The sequence below is a fragment of the Platichthys flesus genome, chromosome 17, assembly GCF_949316205.1.
Source record: "Platichthys flesus chromosome 17, fPlaFle2.1, whole genome shotgun sequence".
NCBI lineage: Eukaryota > Metazoa > Chordata > Actinopteri > Pleuronectiformes > Pleuronectidae > Platichthys > Platichthys flesus.
The window spans coordinates 8,291,470-8,313,995 of NC_084961.1; the positions used below are offsets into that span (position 1 = coordinate 8,291,470).

General features: G+C 43.3%; 1 protein-coding gene across 5 annotated transcripts in view; it reads right to left on the reverse strand.

The window, feature by feature from the left end:
* The window catches only part of dtnbp1b (dystrobrevin binding protein 1b), a 60,875-nt gene continuing 38,349 nt past the window's right edge, over positions 1 to 22,526 (reverse strand). For 2 of the 5 annotated variants that reach the window (XM_062410641.1, XM_062410640.1), the window contains exons 2-4: positions 5,689 to 5,856; positions 1,854 to 1,997; positions 1 to 1,743 (exon numbers count right to left, since the gene is read on the reverse strand). In XM_062410641.1, coding sequence (XP_062266625.1) covers positions 1,400 to 1,743; positions 1,854 to 1,997; positions 5,689 to 5,856 — 656 coding nt within the window. In that variant the 3' untranslated portion in view covers positions 1 to 1,399. Of the gene's footprint in view, positions 1,744 to 1,853; positions 1,998 to 5,688; positions 5,857 to 9,343; positions 9,612 to 22,526 lie in introns of those variants that run through there. The other 3 variants (XM_062410639.1, XM_062410637.1, XM_062410638.1) reach the window with 3 other exon arrangements.

Sequence of the window (22,526 nt, forward strand, 5' to 3'; positions counted from 1 at the left end):
CCAGGGGAGAAACATTTATTACCAACTAGTCAGAAACTGTAGAGGGGAAAAAAGGAAAGGGAGAGAGAAACGGCGTCACATCGTACAAATGTCAACATCTCTGTACAAAAACAAAGAGATCTGGAACCAGTAAAACCTTCTGTGGTTTCCAGAGCATAGCACACGGTCCGTGCATGGATTTGGTCCCTCTTCAAAAGGAAATATCGGGGTTTCAAGGAATGGCAAAGGGGAACTCTGTGTGTGTTTGTGTCTGTGGTAAACCATCACTATCCTGGCACTTGACGCTCCTTCACCTTTACAGTACCATGTGTAGGTGCCTGCCGTGTTGATCAGCTCCACTGCCACAGAGGTTTCATCTAATTTGTGGTGCACATTTCAAATATTGCAGAATCCTGCACATGAACCACTTGGAGCGAGTGCAAGACGCTATGGGGATTCAGCTTATCCATGAAGTCAGGGAAGGAGAAGAATCATCCATGTGGCCCCTGCAGATAAAGTCCTGTTCTAACTGTTCAGCGTTCTCTCTATTAAAGAGTCAATTCACCCAAATTACGATTATATTAGCCCAGTACTTGTAATATCAAAAAAAGAAATATAGATCTGTACATTATTTGGCGGCAACAGGACACTGTGTCTGGAAAGAAATAAAGCACAAATCGCACATGGACACGTCAAACCCTGGGTCACTGGTTTTATTTGGGTGAATGGATCCTTCAAGTGATCAAAGGCATATAACTTAAAACAGGCCCGACATAAAGTGCACTTTTATCGATTAGAAAATTTGTTCACTTTCGCAACTTGGAAAATAGTTAAATGTCTTAAAGCTGGCAGGGCTGGCTTAACTGCTGTTTGTTATTTGGCAGCGTTACACAAAAACGACAGGACAAATTACCACACACCTCAGGGGCCGGATGCGGCAGGTCAGAGGAGAACCAGTGGTGTTTTTTTACCCGGAGAACAATTCATGGATCTTGATCAGAAAAAAAATCAGTCAGGGACTGTTAATTTATATAATAAATCATATATAGAAGTAATCACCACATGAGAGAAAACATGTTAACAGAAGTATCAATACGTGCTGTTACCTGAAAAGTACACATGGATGATTTTAAAGTTCTTATTTTCCCATTGACTCCTAAGTTCAAAGCCAAACTATTCATGTGCTTGTTCAATCCTATAATTATTATGGAAACTCAAACCTTTTTTACAAGATTGAATTTCTAAATTGAAACCCCAGTGGTCTTTAAGGCAGTTCAGTTTGTGGCAGTTAGTGGAACCTCAACGTGTTTTCTCCTCTGTGATGTGAAGGGTATTTGAGACGGAAGCCAATGTTGTGCAGTGTGCGATTCGGCAGCTCTGCATGTTTGTGTGTTTGTGTTGGATTCCAGTCCCACGCTCCTCAAACCTTCAGCCCCCTCTCCTCACAGTCTTTACTGGTCTGCTCGTGTTGGTCCGCCACGTCCACCAGCGCCATGTCGGGGTGCACCTCCTCTTCGTCCAGGGTCACCACCACCGGCGGCCTTCTTCTCCTTCCTCTTACCCCGGATCCTCCGACACCACCACCTCCTCCTTCTTGCTCGGCCTCCTCCTCCTCCTCGTCTTCCTCGTCCTCCTCCCCGGCCTCCGTGTCCTGGCTGGCTGAGTCGGTGCAGGTGGACGACAGGGAGGAGAGCTTGTGGCGGAGCTCGGCCTGGGTGGGAACCTGAAGACTGATCTCTGTGGTGAAGGACTCCACATCCGGACCTGAGGGAGGAGGGAGAAGGGTCGCTCAGAGGAATTCAGATGTAAACCAGTGTTGTTTGGTCGGATCGGCTGCAGCCCTCACTCAGGGTCACCTGAGTGCATCCACCTACCTGTGACGGGGGAAGTGGCGCTGTTGTCCTCCCCGCCCGAGTGCAGAAAGACATCCAGAGCCTCGTGGTCAGACATGTCCATCAAATCCATCTGCTCCAGCATGTCCACGTTCACCTCCATGGAGGACATGCTTCCTATTGGCTCTGGAGACAACACGGGACAACAGGTTAGGAGCCGGACGCAGGACTGCAGCATTCACAGGTCGGCAGCGAGGAGCTGAGTCCAGGAGGGGACGTGCCAAGCAGGAGCAAATGAGCACATTCAAGCTGGATGGCCTTTGACATGGATATGGTTGTGCACATCAGCGAAGCATGAACACAGAAGATGGGCTGGCAGGTGGCAATGTGTGAAGGAATACACTTCTTAATAGGTTTTCCTTTTTCCAAGGTTTTATAAATACTATTAGGCCAAAGTGTTCACAGACAGAATAATATGTCCCCACATCTCCTCAACTTCCACTGGAGTCAGTGAGACCAGCCTCAGTCGATCACACACCTCAAAGGCCCATCACTCGACAGACAGGGGTGGGGATTTCAACTTTTTGGTGGAGGTAATCAACAAAACAATACAATAAGTGCAACAGAAGCAACGTGTATATAGATTGAACAGACATTTTTATTATATTCAACCTAACAGTTATTGTATCGTGGTTGATTTTCAACAATTTCCCAGGGAATCATTCATGAATCTTTCAGCCAGATTAGGCTACAGTAAGGATCACCACCACAGGACAGGATCCGTCACATCTAGGCCTGGATCTGGACCAGGGGGCGGATGCAGGATTTATTTGTCACTTTCTTTAACATTGTAAGATCCGACAACTTTCAACATTTTCATGAAAATGTGGTGTCATGGTGGTTCTGTTGGGCCTTGGTGGGATATGAACTCTACTGAGGGCCGTTCTCCTTCTGACATGTAGTGGAGCAGTGAAGTAAAGTTACAGGGTCTTTACTGTGTCAATGTACTATATGAATATAAGCAGTATATACACCACAAAACTACCATTATACACAACCACCACATGAACTACTTCAGTCCTGGATTCCCCCCCCCCCCCCCCCAATGTTCAGCGTCATGAGCTGCATGCGTCACAAACAGCCAAGTCAGTGCGACAGCGGGGATGGAGGCAGAGGAGCGTGAGGGGGGAGGGGGAAGGAGAGGGGAGGGGTCGGGGTGGGTGGCAGATCTGGAAGCACACGAGGAAGGAGGGAGGTGATTGGCCGGCGCACCGCAGGGAGAAGAGATGCCCTTGGCTACCGTACCTCAAGGAAATGAGGAGAGCAGAGGAGGGCAGCACGAGGAGGGAGAGCAGAGTGAAGAGTTAAGAGAGCGAGAGAAAAGAAGGGGAAGATTATTTCATATGGACACTGCCCCCCCCCCCCCCCCCATCCTTTACATTGCAACACACACATCATCACTCAAACAGAGTGGAGAGAGAGACACACACACACACACACACACATACACAGAAACACACAAGTTTCAGATGCAATAACCTTGAGAATTCCTCTGAATGTGCAGATGGATTATATGGAATACATGGAATATGCATATTTTACACATTTAAAAAACACAAATAAATAAACACAAAACCCTGAACAAATAAAATGCATGAAGAAATGGAAATGATGTGTATTTAACTCAGTTCTTCACACACACACGCACACACACACACACTCTTCTCCTCCCTTCTCTTTCTCTCAGAGTCAGCTGTGGTGTGTTTTCTGCTACACATCTTAGAGGAACTGGGGTCTAATGCTCGTTAATGACTTCCCAGTGTGCAGCATCCTCGTCTCGTGTGTGTCTCCACATCTCTCCTGTCAGCTTCACAATTACCAGCCGGCAGCAGCAGCTACTCACACTCACCACACATTGTACGGAGGGATGTGGATTTTTGTTCAGCCTTTCAGACGCAGATGACGGCCTTGTTTCCAGCACGTGAACACAAATAAAGACAGACACGCACACACACACAGACACACTGTGGTTGTGTTGTGAGAGCCTTCAGAAAGCACTGCATTGAGAGCATCTTTTCCGTGTGACTGCCTCCGACATGTTCTACTTTTAGCCCAACTGTGACCTTGCCTAAAAGGTTCCCCTGCTGGGAAGGACTGTGTTTTGCCCGCAGTGATATTGCAGAGAGAATACATACCTGTGAGTGTGTGTGTGTGTGTGTGTGCGTGCGTGTGTTTGAGAGAATATGTATAAGACCCTTGAGACTGCCTTCACAGTGCTCAGTGGCTCACAGCTTTTTCCCTCCTTTCAGGTTATTCTCTCTTCCCCTCTTTGACCGAGGTGAACCTGCTGCTTCAGGGATGGTTCAACTTTCGAACCTTTTATAAGCTGTGCCAGGCAGCAGATCCTCTCATTGAGTAAAGGTTCCAGAATAACCTTTCAATCTACCGTGATCAGAGAGGAAAACTAGGCTTCTGCCTCTGGGCTCCATTTCCAACCATGAGGAAATCAGGGGCGTGACGGGTGAGACTCTGACCGATCACAGGGCGCTTCAGAAAGAGGGCACTTGTGTTGGCCGTTCTACTAAGCAGCTGCACATGCATGGCCCTGAATCCGTGGAGGTAAATCCTACAGGAGAGGTCACTGAGCCAGCATTGTCTCCTGTCTCTTATCTAGTGTGGTTCCCGGCTTTGGAAATGTACATTTTGGCACACGACAGGTTTTTTAAATGGCGGTCACAATGTTTTGGTTGGTCTTATTGGTATTGACGGTCACAATAATCCCTATTTAAGTTGGTACGGATACGAGTTTGGAAATGCTGGTGTTTTAGTTTAAAACCTCCAAGGCCGTATTGAGTCTCGAGGGCAGAAACGGAGGTGTTGTAAACGGCAACAAACACAACCTCTCTACTGTTTGTGTCTTTTTGGTCCCAACTCACTCTTCTCTGATTCGTCTGGCTCCTGACAAGCTGTCAAGATGTGTTCCAGCACAGTAACAGTGTTAGCAGCCTCCTCTGTTAATCACTGCAAACACTCACACATTTAAAAAGTGATTAATTTGAATTTGCCTGCTGCGGAAGCTGCTTCCTTCCTGTGAATCACATCCATCCAAGTGTGAAATCTGACTGTAAACGTCTCCGCTGTCTGTTTTTATGTCTGTTACTATGAATGGATGTCGGCCACACATGGTTCTGACACGTCTTTGGATAATGAAGCTTGAATATTTCACTCACTGCGACTCAGTCCCTGTTCTTGCTGTGGGCGTTAATTAAAAAACAAAAAAAATGTGAGTGACAGTGAAAGCAAGTCTCTCCATCTCTCCTCCTTCCTTCCTGCTCCACAATCAGCTCTAATAAGCTGTTTCCAGAGGACTAAGGGGGGAAGACAGATGAGTCCAAGAAGAAGAGGAATCACATGACAAACGTTACTACAGGAGTCCAGCACCTCTCTGCTGCAGACCCTCTGTTCAGCACATCCTCAAAGGGATTTCAGCACAAGTCATTTGGAAGTAACGCATGGAGTGAACTGCAAAAGGATTCTGTCACGATCCCAGTGGAAGAGAAAAGCATCTGTATGGAAAATACATTGGTGTGGCACGGTAGCATTTTTCAAAGTAATGGCTCCGGCACCGGGCGTGTGGAGCCGCGCTGCAGAAAGCCATTATGGCTCAATCTGCTGATATGCAGTTGAAGTGTGAAAGCTTCGGTTGATGGTATCAAGACGATGGAATTAATTTGTTTGAATGCTGGATGGCTTTTTGCATTCACTCTTGAATAACTCCTCAACGCTTTTGTCCCCTTTTCCCTCTGCAGGCATGAGATCACAAGAAATACTTCATTTCAAGCAGTTTAACTCCCCCCCCCCCCCCCCCCCCACTCACCTCTCCTCTCAGCGATCTGCAGGTAGCCCGTGGACAGGTACTGCTCCATGTCTTGCTGGAAGGCCTCCTCGAAGAACTTCTGCCTCTCCTTCAGCTTCACCTGGGGGGGCGCGACCCCTCCCTGCTCTGCCCCGGGCACTCTCTGCGGGTGCTCCGCTTCCAGCTCCACTGCAAACCACAAAAGAAGAACATATTTTTTTAACGCAAGACTCTGTAACTTTCGCCTAACAGCAGCCCATGTGGCCACAGGGGGAACGCAAATATGCAATAGAAGGTAAAAGCTGTAACAAAGTGCAGCAGTGGCGTAAAAAGAAAAGAGCCATGTCAAAGAATTCAATTCATTTGGAAATGAAGAATGTGTTGCTGACAGTGTTCCTTCAAAGAGCTGTGGAGAGAGGCAAACTCCAGGAAACTAAATGATGTCTACAAACACTCTGAATCTGGAATCCAATTTATATTCATTGTTACATCCAAAATAAATGAAAAAAACGACTCTTCTATGGCTCAAGGTCAAACTAATGCAAATACAAATCTGTTTGCAACAGGCAAATAAGTAAAAACGAATTTAATTTAGATTAATTTAGATCTTTTAATTATAAAATAATTTAAATGCTGGCTCTATCGAATGTGCTGTGGTCTGATATTAATAACTCTGTCATGAGACATAAGGACAAACTACTAGGCAACAACCTTTACTGAAGAATGATGATGAGCTCAATTCAAACACATCCTGCGATTCTCCTGAGCCTCAATAACTCACGACTGTTTCCTGTGAACCTCACACTCACTGAAGTGTCACTCAAACATCCCTCATGTGTCTCATTCACTTCAGTAAACCAGGCCTCGCCTCCTGCTGTCACATAGAACTGAGATTCAGCTGTAGATCTTTGTTGGATTAACAGATTAAAGTCACTCAGTTTTCCTACATGAGGTTAAAATGGTTCCTTTGATAGATGATGATCAGCTTTGCAATATTCAATGTTCTTGTATTTTCTTACTATTTAAAATAAGCAATTATTTAACAAAAACCTCTGCAAATCATCTATTTTTAGAATATAAAAATAAAAAAGATAAGTTAATACGCTGACCGTCTTTTCTTAGATGTTACTTGTGGCTTCAACAAGTCATCTGCTGGATCCTGATTGGCCGAGACACAGCTTTGGGGCAGACTGTGTTGGTCAGTTTGAAGTGTCTGTGTGGACAGGTCAGCAGTGGGAGGAGCTTAATGAGAGGACGGGCGATAGAATCGACCCTGCAGAGAGAGGAGGCCTCTCAGATTGTGTGCCTGCTTCTTCTTGCTCCTGTGTGCGTGTGCAGCCTGGAGTCTCGGACAGCCTGTCTCTTTAGTTCTATCAGCTCCCTCTGAAAGACCACAGCGTTATATAAGACCACACTGACACTAACTACTGGGGCAAGAGCCAAGCCACTATATAAAATGTCTGATAAGACCTGTATCTTGGTTTAATGTTGACAAAATGCACGTCACATTTAGGGTTTGTTGATTTTAAAAGATGAGTCTCTGAAATGAATTTACGTCTGTTCATTTTCAATCTGTAAAATAAGTCGAACATGTTGCACTATCCACTGATTGGAGCAGATTCTAAGTCTGTAAGATCAAGCATTGCTGGGTTTTGGTCTTCTGTCATTACCTTTGAAATACATGTGTTGACTACAATATTGCCTCTTATATTAATCTTCTCAATGGTCAAGTGAACCTGGAAAAGTTACTGCTGAACCTTTTCTCTCTAGCATTACAATGCATACGTGAATCAATGCATTCGTTTCTTGATTACTTGGCAGCATCCAATAAGATCCCAGTAACAGTGGTCAGTCAGTAGATGATCCACAGTGTCTTATCAGAACCAAACCAGTGCCTCTAGACCATTCTCTGCTTTTTCTCCACGAACACCAGAAAAAAATCAATATTCATCAAAAAAAAGAAATTCAAAACAATACACTGCTCAAGGAGTGTTAACTACAGTCCGATCAGAGAGCGGCGGTCTACACACAATCAACACACTCAACACACACACGCACACGCACACGCACACTCACACTCACACTCACACACACACACACACACACACACACACACACACACACACACACACACACACACACACACACAAACAGGGGGAGAGAAAGAGAGAGAGCTTTTATTTTCTAATTCTCCAAGGGCTGTTAGGGCTGTAAGTGTGACGTTTATCATTAGTGATAGATGTGAGTGTGCGTGTGTGTGTGTGTGTGTGTGTGTGTTTGTGTGTGTGTGTGTGTGTGTGTTTCTTGTAGAGAGTGCTCTACTAGATTACAAACCTCAGGGAGGCTTTGTTCAGATTGTGAGGGGTCAGTAACAGGGGATCCGGACGGAGTGAGGAAGAAAGATTGGCTAATCTAATTCTCAAATCCATTATTAGCCAGCACTGTCTATTTGTTTAGAGTCTAAATATATACACATATATAGACTATAATAGAAAATATGGTCTTACACTCAGTAAAGATTTTCTTCCAAAAAGAAATATGTTCAAGAGTGATGTACATGAGGGGAAAGAGAGGATTGTTGGTTTAAATCACGTTCTTGGTTTTCAAACCTTTGTGAGTACGGAGTGATGTGTTATCATGTGATGGAAGCCACTGCAGAATATATACCATTTCAACTTATGACTATGAACCTGCTGAATGTCTGTGTGTGTGTGTGTTTCTGTGTGTGTGTCTGCTCAGCTGAATGTGTAAACCTGTCCCTCCTTTCTCCATCAAATCGACATGAAAACAGCTCACAGGTCCCAGAGAGTCACATGACTCAACCACATGGTTCATATAAGAGGAGGAGAGTGTATACATCTGACCAAGCTGCACCATATCGCACACATTCATAGAAATCAGCTCCATATATGAGTCAGATTCTTTTCATCTCGATCCATGAATGAACTTATTAACCTTCACGTTACAGGAATGGTTTATTTCAGATTCCCTTCAAACACTCAGAAATTTCACTTTCTACGTTTAAGATGGAGCTTTTTTTTAATCTTTCCAGTCTTCTTTGGAACATAAAGCCACCCTCCCTGCTTCCTCTTTTATTTATTAATCTCTCCTTCCTCCCTTCTCTTGGGGTCTTTTCTCCCTCGTCATCATCTACCAGATAACCATATCCTGCTGCGCTTGTTACTGCAGCTTCAGGGACTATTTTTAGCTCCCACTCATCATTTAGCCTGCAGGATTAAGTTTGTGCGGATGTCTTAACTCATTAGCTCCAACACCTTCTACCCACTTACTATACAGATTTAAACCGACACTGAGATTCACGTGCATGCACAGGAAAAAAGTTGAAAAGACACTTCAACACACAAATACTCGCACAAATTCACACAAACAGCCGATTGCACACTTGTGCGATGATTCATAATATAATTGTGAGCACAAGCTCGTATACACATCAGGGGATGATTCATAGGAGCTGTGGAAACGGTTTGGTTAGTTGCAGAGATGACGTCAAATGAAAGAACATAATTTTATTTTATTACAGAGGGAAATAATAACTAATGGTGCTCAAGCTGCTACAAACAGAGAGAGAGAAAGACGACGCAGGACTGAAGGTCACAAAAACTAAATATTATCAACTGAAAAGCAGAAACCTGAACTATGGATTCCAGTGTATTACCTGAGTTTGTATTTGCAGTCTTACTCGCTGTGTCTGGTCCTGCACTCATCATGTAGGAAAACAAAATTAAAAAGCCACCGTCTCCTCACAGATCTTTGTGTCAGTAGTCGTCATGTACTCACAAAGACTTGTGTCTCCTCCGCATGTCTCCACCGTGTGACCCAGAACCCAGCGGGACATAAAACAGACACATCAATAATATGAGATAATCTTGTTCTGCTCGTTCAGACGACTGCGTGTGCAGACGGGTCGATGTGAAATGAGACTGTTGATGTGCTCACTTCTCCTATCTGCTCTCAGCGGCAACAGAAAGGTCTGTGAGATTCGTGCTATAAAAACACAGGAAGCAGAACCCACAGACAATAGGCTGGTACGAAAGTGTGTGTGTGTGTGTGTGTGTGTGTGTTTTTGTGAGTCTGTGAGATAGAATCCATGTGTGGGTGATCGTGCACCTGGTTCCTATATACCATTCTGCATCCGGGCACAATAAACAAGCAGAGCAGCATTTTCCTGCAGATGAACTCTGTCGTTAAACTGCAGTTTGCATTTGATTTGCCGCCTTTACAAGTGTGAGTTTGCAGATTAAACAGAAGCAGAACTGTGAATGCTCTTTTATACCCTATGTAAATGTGTGTCTATATATAGAAGGGCAGAGACCAACCCAGAAGAAGTGTCTGCAGCTGAGAAGTAGCCATCCAGGCAGATTCAAGTCTCCACGATTCAGCTTCAGAGCTTTAGATTTGACTCAATGGAGTCAATTTCTCACAGCTCGGCTCCCACAGCCAAAATGCAAATCTTTGCGTTAAGTGTTAGTCATACAGGATTGGTCATCGCATCTCTTTTGTGCGTGTACCGCTAATTGGGGGCTTACTTACAACAGGAACTAATTTTATTTCTTTGGAGACGTTTGAGTCTTTATTTCAGGGCGGGAAGCGCTGATTAGAGCTTTTCAGGATATTGTTTGGTGAGATCTGTTAAGTATGGGGAATATTTTGTTTCGGGAATTGATACACTTCATTTAAGTGACCGTAAATAACAAGCAACAGTCATAAGCAGCTGATTCAAGTCCCTGCAGCGCTGATCCACACTCCACACGCTCTGAGGCTACATGCTACTGCCTACTACAACGTTTTCATTTGGAAACTAAAATGATCTCTGTCCACACAAGCGTTTTGGCTGCTCATCAGTTTTAATCCAAATCCTAACACGCCTAAAAACACATATCACATGACCACTAACGTACACAAGTGTCCCTCTGATAGCCCTTAAAGCAGCGCTTGTGATCTATTCTCCATGCTGTGTTCCCCACGTTGTCCGCAGCTAATGGAGCTCGCTGCTTCCTGAAGGGGGTCATGTGATAGAAGCCAGAGGAAACGCTTCCAAACATCTCAGTGTCTTCCCGTCCGGACTTAACCGCAGCCCCCTCACTTTTCATAGTAAAATGGAGTCCGCTGCGTTTCCAAACTTAGTATCGTGGACACACGGTGATTCTGTAGCTGAGTTCATGCATTTGAAAATAAAGATGTTGTCATGTGGATGCAGCCTTGGTTATGCTGCTCCGGGCTTCAGATGTCAGAGGACGCATGATTCGTGCAATTTCTCCCTCCTCCTTCTTCTTCATCACATTCATGTCTCATCAACACAGGTCTCTGACTTGACCTCTTCCCTTGACTCCTAACTCTCTGTCATCGCAGATCCAGGATTGCGGCTGCGGCCACATCTTTATTGTGGATTATGATGACAACTAGATTTCTTAGAAAAACAGTATGCCTCCTCGCATATACTACCATTTATGGCAATACCTTTATCATTACATGTTGTCATTGCTGCTCCCTTCACCTTCTTCAGCTTGAATACTTAAACATTGATACATCTCTGTATGATAGACACTGTCTTTTCTCATGCATGTTGTAAACATTGTTATTTTGTCGATGTGATTTGCGTAACATCCGTTGCTCTTCTGTCCACCCTGACAGGGGGATCCCTTCGCCTGTTTATTTGAGTAGTTGTTCCTCACCTTGTGAAATCTGTCATTTGTGAATATGAGCTACACAATTACAAATTTAGCTGGTAGATTGGTTGACTTTGTAGCTTTGATAGCTGGATGGATGGATGAATAGGTGGATGGAAGGATGGCTAGATGGATGGATCAGTGGACTCCCTGACCAGTTTGCCATTATGGTCTGCCAAAGACCCGGGAATTGAGCCAGAGTTTGTGTGCAGACAGTGTTGGATGTGTAATGGTCCTCGGAGACTGTTTGTATATGCGAGAGGAAAAGACAGAGCGGGTGCACAGAGAGACAGAGAGAGAGTGGGACGGCTGTTTGCAGGCAGGATTTGTGGAGGGGTGAACATCTATACGTGTGCCATTCTCTGAGACAGAGATAATAAGAGACAGGGGCATTGTAACATCTGCCTGTTAGAGAAAATCCCCCCAAATAGTGAAGTGCAGTTTGTTTATGTTTAAGGTCTGAACGCTGCTCAGCATTTCAATTCATTTTAATTAGTCAACAAAACAGTTTCTGGCATTTTTCAAACTATAATACTAATCCCTCATGAGCCCAAATGATCTTAGTTTTTTTCCCCTCTATTTTGATTACGCCCCAAACAATCCATCCCCAATCTCATTATAACCGTTTCACACACTTTACATCGCACCGACTCACCACAGATCAAATGTTCGATATCTGATATAAAATTCCCCTTGTTCGAGCCGTCACTTTAAATTAGCTGTCTGGTCTCAGATGGATTACTTTCCGTTTGCTTATAAAGGCCTAATGTTTCATCCCCGAGACCGAGAGGCAGCCCTGACAGCGGAGACAGACTCTGCTCCTTCTTCTTCTTCTTCTTCTTCATAAGCCCCGCTCACTCAGCCGTGGCATTTTTAGATTCTGTCCGCCTCGCTATTACTCTCAAGTGCTGAGGTTCCCGCTAAAGGCAGCCCCGTGCTGTAAATAACACACAATCACTTCTCTATCACTCTGTCACAGACACACACACACACCAGTAACTGGCACGATGGTGACAAATGATACACAACCTGTGCTCCAGAAGGACTGAATGAACTAGTTTTGTACTTATATGAAAGAAGCGTGAGCATTGCACCGGCACATTACACATAGAACAAAGAAGGAGTGAGTCATTACTGTGGCTGAAGTGTAACTAAACAGTGTAGAATGACCCATCCAGGCATTTATCTGCATCCCTACTATCCTGTAATGGCTTTCTGGCTGCTGCGAGTCCAAGGACTCACTTTGCAGGATAAACTAAATGTGCACGTAGCAAACACATGCATGCAGTCACTATGTTGGCGTTATATTCACATCCCCAAACTGACCACAATGAAGAAAAGGAAAGAAAGGAAAAAGAAACCAGAAGACAAAGACACAGAACCCAATAAAAGCTGGGAAACACTAAAGGTCTTTGCACATCAAGTCTGTATTTTTTGTTCAAAATATATACGACCTCAAGTTGTGTCCGTCATGTTTATCTGTTGACCGTCATTTCAGTTTTCAGATCAGTGGATGAGATTCGTCTGGTCCCTGAAGGCGTCTGGGGATTTGGATGAACCCAATGTTTTACCATTCTTTATTCAAGAGGGGAAAGGAACACAAAATCCTCCTCACTGCTCGACTCCATTTAATCTCCTACATGTCTCTGATATGTTTGATTTAGGACAGAATATGATTTTGAATACACAACTGTAGCTTTAGTGATATCTTGTGAATCGTGTTGTTAGACTGCAGCATCTAATATATAATATAGGTCTGTGTTGCTGAGACTATACAAAGTGAAATGCACTGTGCACTACATACTGTGTGGGTGTGAGTTTACTACAAACTTTGTGTTCCCCTCATGTTTTATTTGACAGCAGCTACAGATTGAAACTAAACTCTCTGTGGTTTTGTGGTTTTTCTTTACTCTCTTCCCTTTACTCACTCTTCAGGTTAACATTCTACCCAAAGTCAAAGTTTTGCAAAGATGTTGTTCTTGTCACAATGTTACGAGTAAAACATTTTGTGGAAAGTTTGGTTTTAATTTGTTATTTGATGTGTGTATCAGTGTTACTCAGCTATTGTGGCTCTCTCCCCAGATCTTGGATGTGTAAATGAAAACCAATTCAAAAAGGGCTTGTCATCTTTGATTACTATTGATTGAAATACCACCCAAATCTATCAAATATAATCAGTTCACTATTGCAATATAATTTTTTATTGCTTATTTTGGCTTATTTTGTTCATATTTGTGCAGCTGTCTTATTTCCAGTTTTCCCAAATCACAGGTCTGCAGCACAGACATTTGTCCACTCATGTGTAATCACGACTGTAACCATGTACCAAGCATCCAGAGCCGGCAAGCAGACAAACTGGTTCCTACTGGTTTGTGATGAGATGTTTGCAGTGATGCAGCAGTTATTGATGAGTATCTAATGATATTATTATACAAGATATCATTGAGTCGTGCATCTGGTGTGTTGGAGATCTTCAGTTACACTTTGAGAACAGAGTAACAGTCTGGAGCTTGTTAAATATCTGCCCGGTCCACATGATTCCTGATGGCACACATTCTCTCCCTTTAATTCTGTCCCCCAGTATCCATCCTCTAATTTGAGTGGGAGTCAAACACGCAGACATTCAACCAGCTCTGCTAGTTACACATGTAACCAGGCAACTGTACACCATCATGTTGGGCTAAGCTCAGTAGGAGGGCTTCTCTTCCTGCTAAGTCATGCACAGTCTGAACACCAGAGGATACAACATCACAACACCACATGGCTGATGAGAATCCATGCAAAGGGAAATCCCCGATTACACAGCCTGGAGTGATCGCGTGAATGAATTTTGACTGGTTCCGTATATATGAAGGCATCTCGCCAAAGTGTCAAAACAACAAGCTGCCATGTTGTTTACCTGCCTGCCAATTAGCCCAGGAGAAAGAACAGAGGAGTAGAAAGACAAATTGCTTAGACAGGCTGGAGCGTGCACATTCACACTCACACGCACACGCACACGAACACACACACACACACACACACACATTAATGGATAAAGTGGATGGATCACGATGGGGCCCAGCAGCGAATCAGAGGTGTCAGCTAACTGCTCGACCATCCACAGTGGATGACTGTACAGCGGGATTAGGACTGTACCAATTAGATGTGAGAGGGGGTGAAGGTCTGAAACCTCACTGGACATATCATGTTTGTACTATTAATCAAGCTATTGTCATTAACTATTATAATTTAATACAAATTCATCGAAAGAAAAAAAAAGAAACTGACATTTTTGCTTTTAATAGTATATTCTAGTAAATCCTAGATAAATGTGATACGCCGACTTGCCATTACAGACCCTTTTTTAGCATCCCACTGATGTTTATGGTTATATCTATCTGTCTATTTTTTAATTTAACCTGATTGACATGGTTTACACCACGATAACTGTTTTAAACATGTGACTTTTGTGTTATTATTTATATGCACTGTTCCTGAAAATAAGCTTAATAATAAGAAAAATAAAACACTTGCCCTCCTAATGTTGCTGAGGAGATTCTGTCAATTAAAGAGTGGGTGCACTGCAGGGGATTTAACTTCAGCCTCAGTCCGTATCATCTGAAGAGCTTAAAGCTATAGATTTGATAAAAACCCAAGAGGCTAACTGAGCATTCCAGCTTTGAAGTAATAAAAGCACTGGAAATATCAAACGTTCGAGGCATCATGAGGCAGCAAATAAATAAATGCAGAATATTTTGAGGGTCAAAGATAACCTGAGTCTGAACTGACCTCTGGAAACCTCAAAGAATAGATCCTTTGACTTCAGTGGCTCTATTTGAATGATCTAAACGCATGTAGCATGTACATAAAGGCCCTTTGCACCAACAATGCACCTGAACACACCTCCATAAGGTGCTCACATTCTCTGAGTGCACTTGCTATTCAAATATAAACACATGCTTCCTGAATCTCATGCATGCATTTATCATTTTACCATTTTTTAAATCAGATTTCTGTAGTTTCTGAATTATACTTTCAAATGCTTGGAGACATTTATCCTTGTTTAACCAGAACTGTCTTGTGGATGCATATAGAAAAAGAATGAGTAGCTGTACTCGTTCTAACTCAGCCATATCCGCCAGTTTGTTTTGTTTCCAAAGTGAATGAGTTCAAAATCTAAATATTGTGGGTCGGAGAGCCCGAAGCAGAGTTGATGGATGGGGGAATGTGGGCAAAATATTTTCTATGTAGCCGATGTGAATATATATTCTGTTCCCACCACTTGCTGACATTTACCTCCAAACATTTAAATTTCTGCGAGGCATCTGGCCTTTTAAAACGTGTACATTCAAGCGTAGCATATGTGTGTGTACGTTAGCATGCTGTCACACAACACACGGGATCGGAGAAACAAGTTGGCACCAGCAGGGGCCTGATGGTTAGAAAGAGCAGAAGAGATAAAGGGCATGGATCACATAGTGTGTATGCATTGTAGTGTAGTGTAGTGTAGTGTAGTAAAGTATAGACGATTTGGCCTTCAACTGAAACTTTCTCAGTGTTAAAATCGTGCTTGGTGCAGATTATTAGCCGCATAGACACATTGATATTTTGCTGGTTATTGTGCCGCCATGTCTCAAATGCCTTATATATAAACGTGTATTTAACACCAAAATATTAAATTCTGGTTCTATGAAAGATTGGCAATAAATAAGACTTGGGATTTGCACCACTTTATCAGAGACTGATAATGATTTCAGTTTATAATTTGATGACAAATTGGTTTTGCTCCGTCGATGGAACTTAAGTAAAAACACTTTGCAGCCTGGTGACCTTCAATTACAAGCGATCCTTTGAACGTAATATTATGGCTAATATGGCTCTGTGGCTTTGAACCAGTATCTTGATAACTGGCAACAGAGAAAGACAGAGAGACAGAGAAGGAGAGAGAGAGAGAGAGAGAGAGAGAGAGAGAGAGAGAGAGATGGAGTGGGTTGTTTTATCTGACAGCACCTGACAGTACATTTTCAAACAGAGTCTCCATCCATCAAGGAGACAGAGAATGAGGGGGGGGGGGGGGGGGGACTACATGATCTCAGAGGTCTCTCAGCTCTTCATACGCCGGTCAAACCACCCACCCTGCACATTCCTGCTCAAACACAACTTTATAGTTTGCCAGAAAGATATTTGCTCTTCACTCTTCAGGATATGGTTTTTATCCGACTGAATCTGGCTTCAGTTCGAGTGAATATGCCACACATGAAGGCTCCGATGGAGGGGTCTACAGTTTGAGTAATTAACTGTCATTTACATCTAATAATAATGTGCTCAAACAGATGCACAGTGGCACGGTGCTGCAGTGGTTAGCTCACTGTCGCCTCAAACAAAGAAGGTTCTTGGTTCCGAACCCTGGTTCAGTCTTTTTGTAATGAGTTTGCATGTTCTCCACAAGTCTGCAGGCTTTTCTCCAGCTTCCACCCACAGTCCAGAGGCATGCAGATTGGGGTTCGGTTAATTTGAGACTCCAGAGTGTGCGTGAGTAAATCCTTTCATAACCACCGACTAATAACATAACATCAAGGAAATACCAGATAAATATTGATGTAAACGTACACACACACACACACACACACATACACTAACAGTATAAACAGGTTTGTAATAAATAGAAAATTTGCATGTAAGAAACGTATTGCTTTTTCATCGTCCTCCTAAATTTCTATGTCTGCTCCTGATTTTTTTCTTTTCTTGCAGTTTAACTAATATTTGAGGACCTGGCTGGTAAGTGATGTCACCTAACATATGAAAATTGAATTCTTGCTTATCAAAATTATGCAGTTCCAGTCCTGATTCATTCGTCATTCAAATGCAGCCAAACTCTCAAACAGGGATTAAATGTGTCACACTGAACAATGTCAACTTCGCTCCTGCACCCTGAGATAAATATGAGAGAAAGAGAATCCTTGTGCTGCCAAATAAATCAGGAGTTCAACAGAGCAGGCAACAAGGAATCGAACTAGAGCGGAGCTGGATACAATTTATTACCTTCCATGAAGACCTTTACCATATGCGCATACAATGTAGTACAGCTATGTCATCATGTATTAGTGGAGAGAGATTGTAAAAAATCTCCCTGCTCCCCAAGAGACAATTAAAAAAGCTTACATCACCAAAAATCTGTGTGAACTCTTAATCGAGGCTGAATGAGGAGTAAAAGGAGGAGGAGGAGGAGGAGGAGAGGGAGAAAAATGAGGATAAGAGGCAGGTTAATTAGATGCCTTGAAGGGGGTTTTACTCCCAGCGATAAGGCTGATGTCTTGTTCAGCGAAGGCCAACCTAGTAATGACTGTGCATTAGCCTAGAAATTAGGAAACCTGGCCAAAATGATCCTCCAGTCAGGCGAAGGCAGTTATACGACAAAAACTGTGAGAGCGAGGAAACTACACAAACACACATACACGCACACACAAACTCACACACAGACCCTCCAGCATTTTGTACAAAATAAACCAAGCAGATGGGATATTCACAGTAGATATTACTGAGGCAGTGCAGTTGGTTTAAAATGGGCCTCTTAAAATGGATGTACATGTTCCAAACCTTTTCCCAAACCTTAGCCATTTATTGAGATACCCAATAGCTGTGCCTGAAAACACAGCCAGTCTTTCAAGGGACCACCTGAACCACATACATTAAAAAAATATATTTTTAAAAACCATATATATTACCTTTAACCAGTGTGTGAAATACTTAAAGAAATATTTTGATTTTGCCTATATTGATCATGAAGGCGTTATTGGGACCAGGCTTTGGTCCCCATGAGGTTTACTGGTCCTGACATGGTCTCACACACACACACACACACACACACACACACACACACACACACACACACACACACACACACACACACACACACACACACACACACACACACACACACACACACACACACACACACACACACACACACACACACACACACACACACACACACACACACTCTCTTCAGGCTTTGATGCATTATGCAAGAAATCTCCTCCTTTTTCTCCACACCACAACCAACACAGCCTTAAACCAGACAGACCCAGTGTGAGTCGTCTGTGAAGACATCGCTCAGCAACGACCTGCTCACCCCTCTCCTCTCTGTTATTTGATAAATCCGAGGAGAGTGAAGAGCGGGGGAGAGATAGAGGAGAAAGAGACATGAGATGACATCCATCTGAAGCTGCCTCCCTTCTACACTGACGTGAGGAGACAGAGTTCTGTGCAGAATACTGTATGTGGTAAATAACAAGATATGGCAAATTATTAAAGACTGGGTTTAAGATCCTGGAACATCTCCTTGTTGGTATCCTCTATAAGATAACAATGTGTTAAAATATGAGCAACTGCTCAAACAAACTTTAATAGGAAGCGAGAGACTGTGGGGTTACAAGAGTACAGTTAAGTGTTAGCCCATTGACAAAAGCATATAGACATATTCATCTCCTTGGAAAAGGGTCAAATTGAGCAAGTACATATTATATTAACCTTGATAAAGTTAGATGTTTTCAGTCTTCTAACACTATATGTATATAACCTGAAAGGTCTTGTATAAATATCCCTCCATGCAGAACAGGCCTGCACACGTTACCTGTGATAAATCTTTCATCAGTGCTCTTGTTGGATGTTCAAATCCCCTCTGCAGGTCTGTTCACATAAGGAAGCTGATAAATGATAGATTGGTTTACAAGCACAATATCTTGCTCAACCAGAGTCAAAATCTCAGGCAGGTGTTCTGACATATGTGCAACATGGTTGTTTTATTATTTGAACTTAATTTAATCAGACAGATCACCTGGAAGGAGCGTGTGGGCCTTTTGAGAACATGCAAACTTCACCCGGCTTCAGGTTCAAAACCACAATCCTCCCGTGAGGGGACAGGGCTAACCACTGCAACACCAGTATCACTTGGTATTTCTCCTGCTTCCCATCTCACTGCTGAACACGAACTCTTCGGTTCTCACGGCTGAAACAACAGATTTTGTTCTCCTTCCGGGCACTGTGCCATCTCCAACCTGTGTCTTTATTTAGCAGCCTCATTTCCCACTGACACAGCTCAACAATAACAGACTAGCCTCCAGCTGCTACTGCTGCTGTGTGTGTGTGTGTGTGTGTGTGTGTGTGTGTGTGTGAGTGTGTGCGTGTGTGTGCGTTTACAGATGTATGGGTTAAGAGGCTACCAACTGAGATAATAGAACTATTGTATACAATTGTCATTACTTCTTATCCCCAAGAGCTGATCTGCTGTCATCCTGTAACGACCTAGGAGAGGGAGATATTTCTTTGTGTGTGTGTGTGTGTGTGTGTGTGTGTGGCTTCATTATTCTCTTTCAAATAGCTACTTCCAGCAGGACAATGACACAACATTTGCTCTTTTCCAGTCGGTTCTTGGAACATGAATTTAATCCAATGACCTGCACAGTTACCAGATATTAAAACAACATTTTCCCATAATAAAGCCTCAGTTACGTAAGGTAAATTTATTTTTGAGAACAGAACATAACATAGTATTTATGTCTTTTCCAGTTTTTCACATTAAGGTGTCGTGATTATGATGTGAGGATAAGAAGGTATCGTACTAACTCTCTACACTTTCAGCTCTGTGGATGAACCATCAGACAGGAGGACATGTGCTCCTCATAAGTGCTGAACTCTAACACTAAATATTTCAAGGCTGTTTTTGTTCCATCCTGACAGAGATATCAAAATCCATCCACCAAATCTCTTGGATTTGCCGAGCTCTGTGTCTCTTCTCCCTCACTGTGTGTTTTCTCACACTTCCCCTTCATTCCCTCTTTCGCTGATCCTCCTCTTCCTCTTTTCACTCCATCATCTATCTGCAGTCATAGTGCGCCCTCCTGTTCGACCCAGCATGAATTGTTAAAAGCCTAATCTTGGCCGGGGGAGGGAACGTTACACAGAGCGCTCGCAGAGAGATGAGGCAACATCGCACAAAACTCAACCCCAAAACTGCACACACATGCACACACAACTTCTCTCTCTCTCACACACACACACAAAGACACAAGCCCTCTGGGTATGACTAACTCCATATATTCTCCTCTTTGATATAATCTTCCCTATATTATTTCACTATTTCACTTTCTTTCTGCGTAGCCCCATGTGTGCTCTGTGTCCTGGAGCATCACTGGACAGCTGCTGCATCATGATCATGTGGTTTATTGCTGTTGTCCAAATTTATATATACACCAATGTCCTTGTAGCTCCAGGTAATGAAGACTCACCTCTAAATTAATCATCATTTTTCACTGAATATTTTGAGAATAAAAGGGCGAAATGTGCCAATTAGACCAATTTCTTACAAAGAAAAGGAGATTAAAGCTAGAGAGATTTTCCTTATTTACATATATTGCAATGGTTATTGCCAATATGAGGAGGTGCACATGTTCATTCCACAACACGTCTAGCTTTTACCATTAGTATCATATCTTGGGTAGAAAAAACTGTTGATTAGCGGCCCAGTGATGATGCTGTGTTGTGGGTCCATCTGTTGTTTTGTTGTACCTGACTTCTAGTTGGTCCACACACAGTCACCTGGCACACAGCAGGAAAGCCTTCCCTCCCCCACGCCAACCTGTCTTGCCGTCTCCTTTAGTTGTTTTGGTGTGATGTAGACACACACATGCACCGGCGACAAATCCGTGAAAACACAATAGCTGGGTAAAATGAACAAGAACGGACACAGTCGCTGACATCCTCACGCACAATACAGATGTGCACTTTTTGCTTCTGATATGAAACCTTAGAGACAAGAGAGGAAAAACAAGGAGAGAGAGAAGATGTGTGTTCCATGACCCCAAGTCCAAACGAAAGGACCTTGGGAGGTGTATCTGTCTCTGCCTGACCGGAGTTATATACCCTTACATAAGGCAGCAGGCAAGGGGCTGGAGGACAGAGGGGTGGGGGTGCAGCCAAAGGAAAGGTTGCCACGTGCTGTTCAAAAACTTGAACAGCACGTGGCAGATGCAGCAAGAAAACCACAGCGTGTAGACCGGCATGGAAAAACTCATTTCCCAGTGTATGCAGCAAAGATACAGACATACAAGGACACGCATAAGCACGATGGTGACGCGTTGAGCTCACAGGAGCTGTCAGAATTAACTCTAACAGACTCCCTCTGTGTCTGAGTCTGTAAATACTCTCTGTTCAACCATGGACCTAATTAGAGCAAATCTCTGGCTGTCTGACCACACTGCTACTTTTTCACCCCATCCTCTCTTTCTCCATTTCCCAGAAGAGTGGGAGGAGAGGAGGGAAAAAAAAGCGATAACCCACCTGCTGTGCATCTCATCACACAGAAAACAGGGTTTCTGAGACCAGGACGAAGCACAGACTGTAACTGCTTCTTTTTCGACGAGGAAATAGATTTTGAATTTTGATCTATAGAGATGTTTGTGAAAATACGACGGTGTGTGTGTGTGTGTGTGTGTGTGTGTGTGTGTGTGTGTGTGTGTGTGTGCAGTATGGTTTCAGACACTCCGTCATTTCATCCCTCCAGTTTTAGATGCTCCCCAGGCTCATGTGAGGGGGTGTTTGAAATGGTGTGAAATCTACAATTGAGATCCATCCATCTCACTCTCACGTATACCCACTGAAGAAACTGGAACACACAGTTAAAACACATCCACTGCTCTAACCGTGTGTGTGAAATCATACACCAGTCATTTTTCAGCATTATCTCGTGTTTTGGGCACAAAAAAGAAATCTGGATCACCTCCGTGTTATTCTGAATCCTGCAGGCCTTCCTGATCTTCATCAACAAGGAGCTTCCTCCAAAGATCTCCCGCTCACTGGATCTTATCTTTCCTTTTTTATGGCATTCAGAGATAACTCTGAGGGAAAGGAAATCAGCTGTTTCAGAAAAGCTCAAAGCAACAGGCATCCAACGATCAGAAATCACTGAGATCATGCGTAAGCATGTGTTCCCAATAAATTGCTCTGTACATGTCTGTTAAAGATTCACATTATAGTAATTACTGCATATGACAAGTTCCTATCTTTTTCAGTTTCCTCTGTCCCTGATTTGAAAGAAGAATAAAAGCATCCTGTTGTTCTCTCTGCTTTGTTGGGCTCAGTCCTCTTGATCCACCTCCTCATCAATATCCTGTGTCTATTATTCTCCACTCA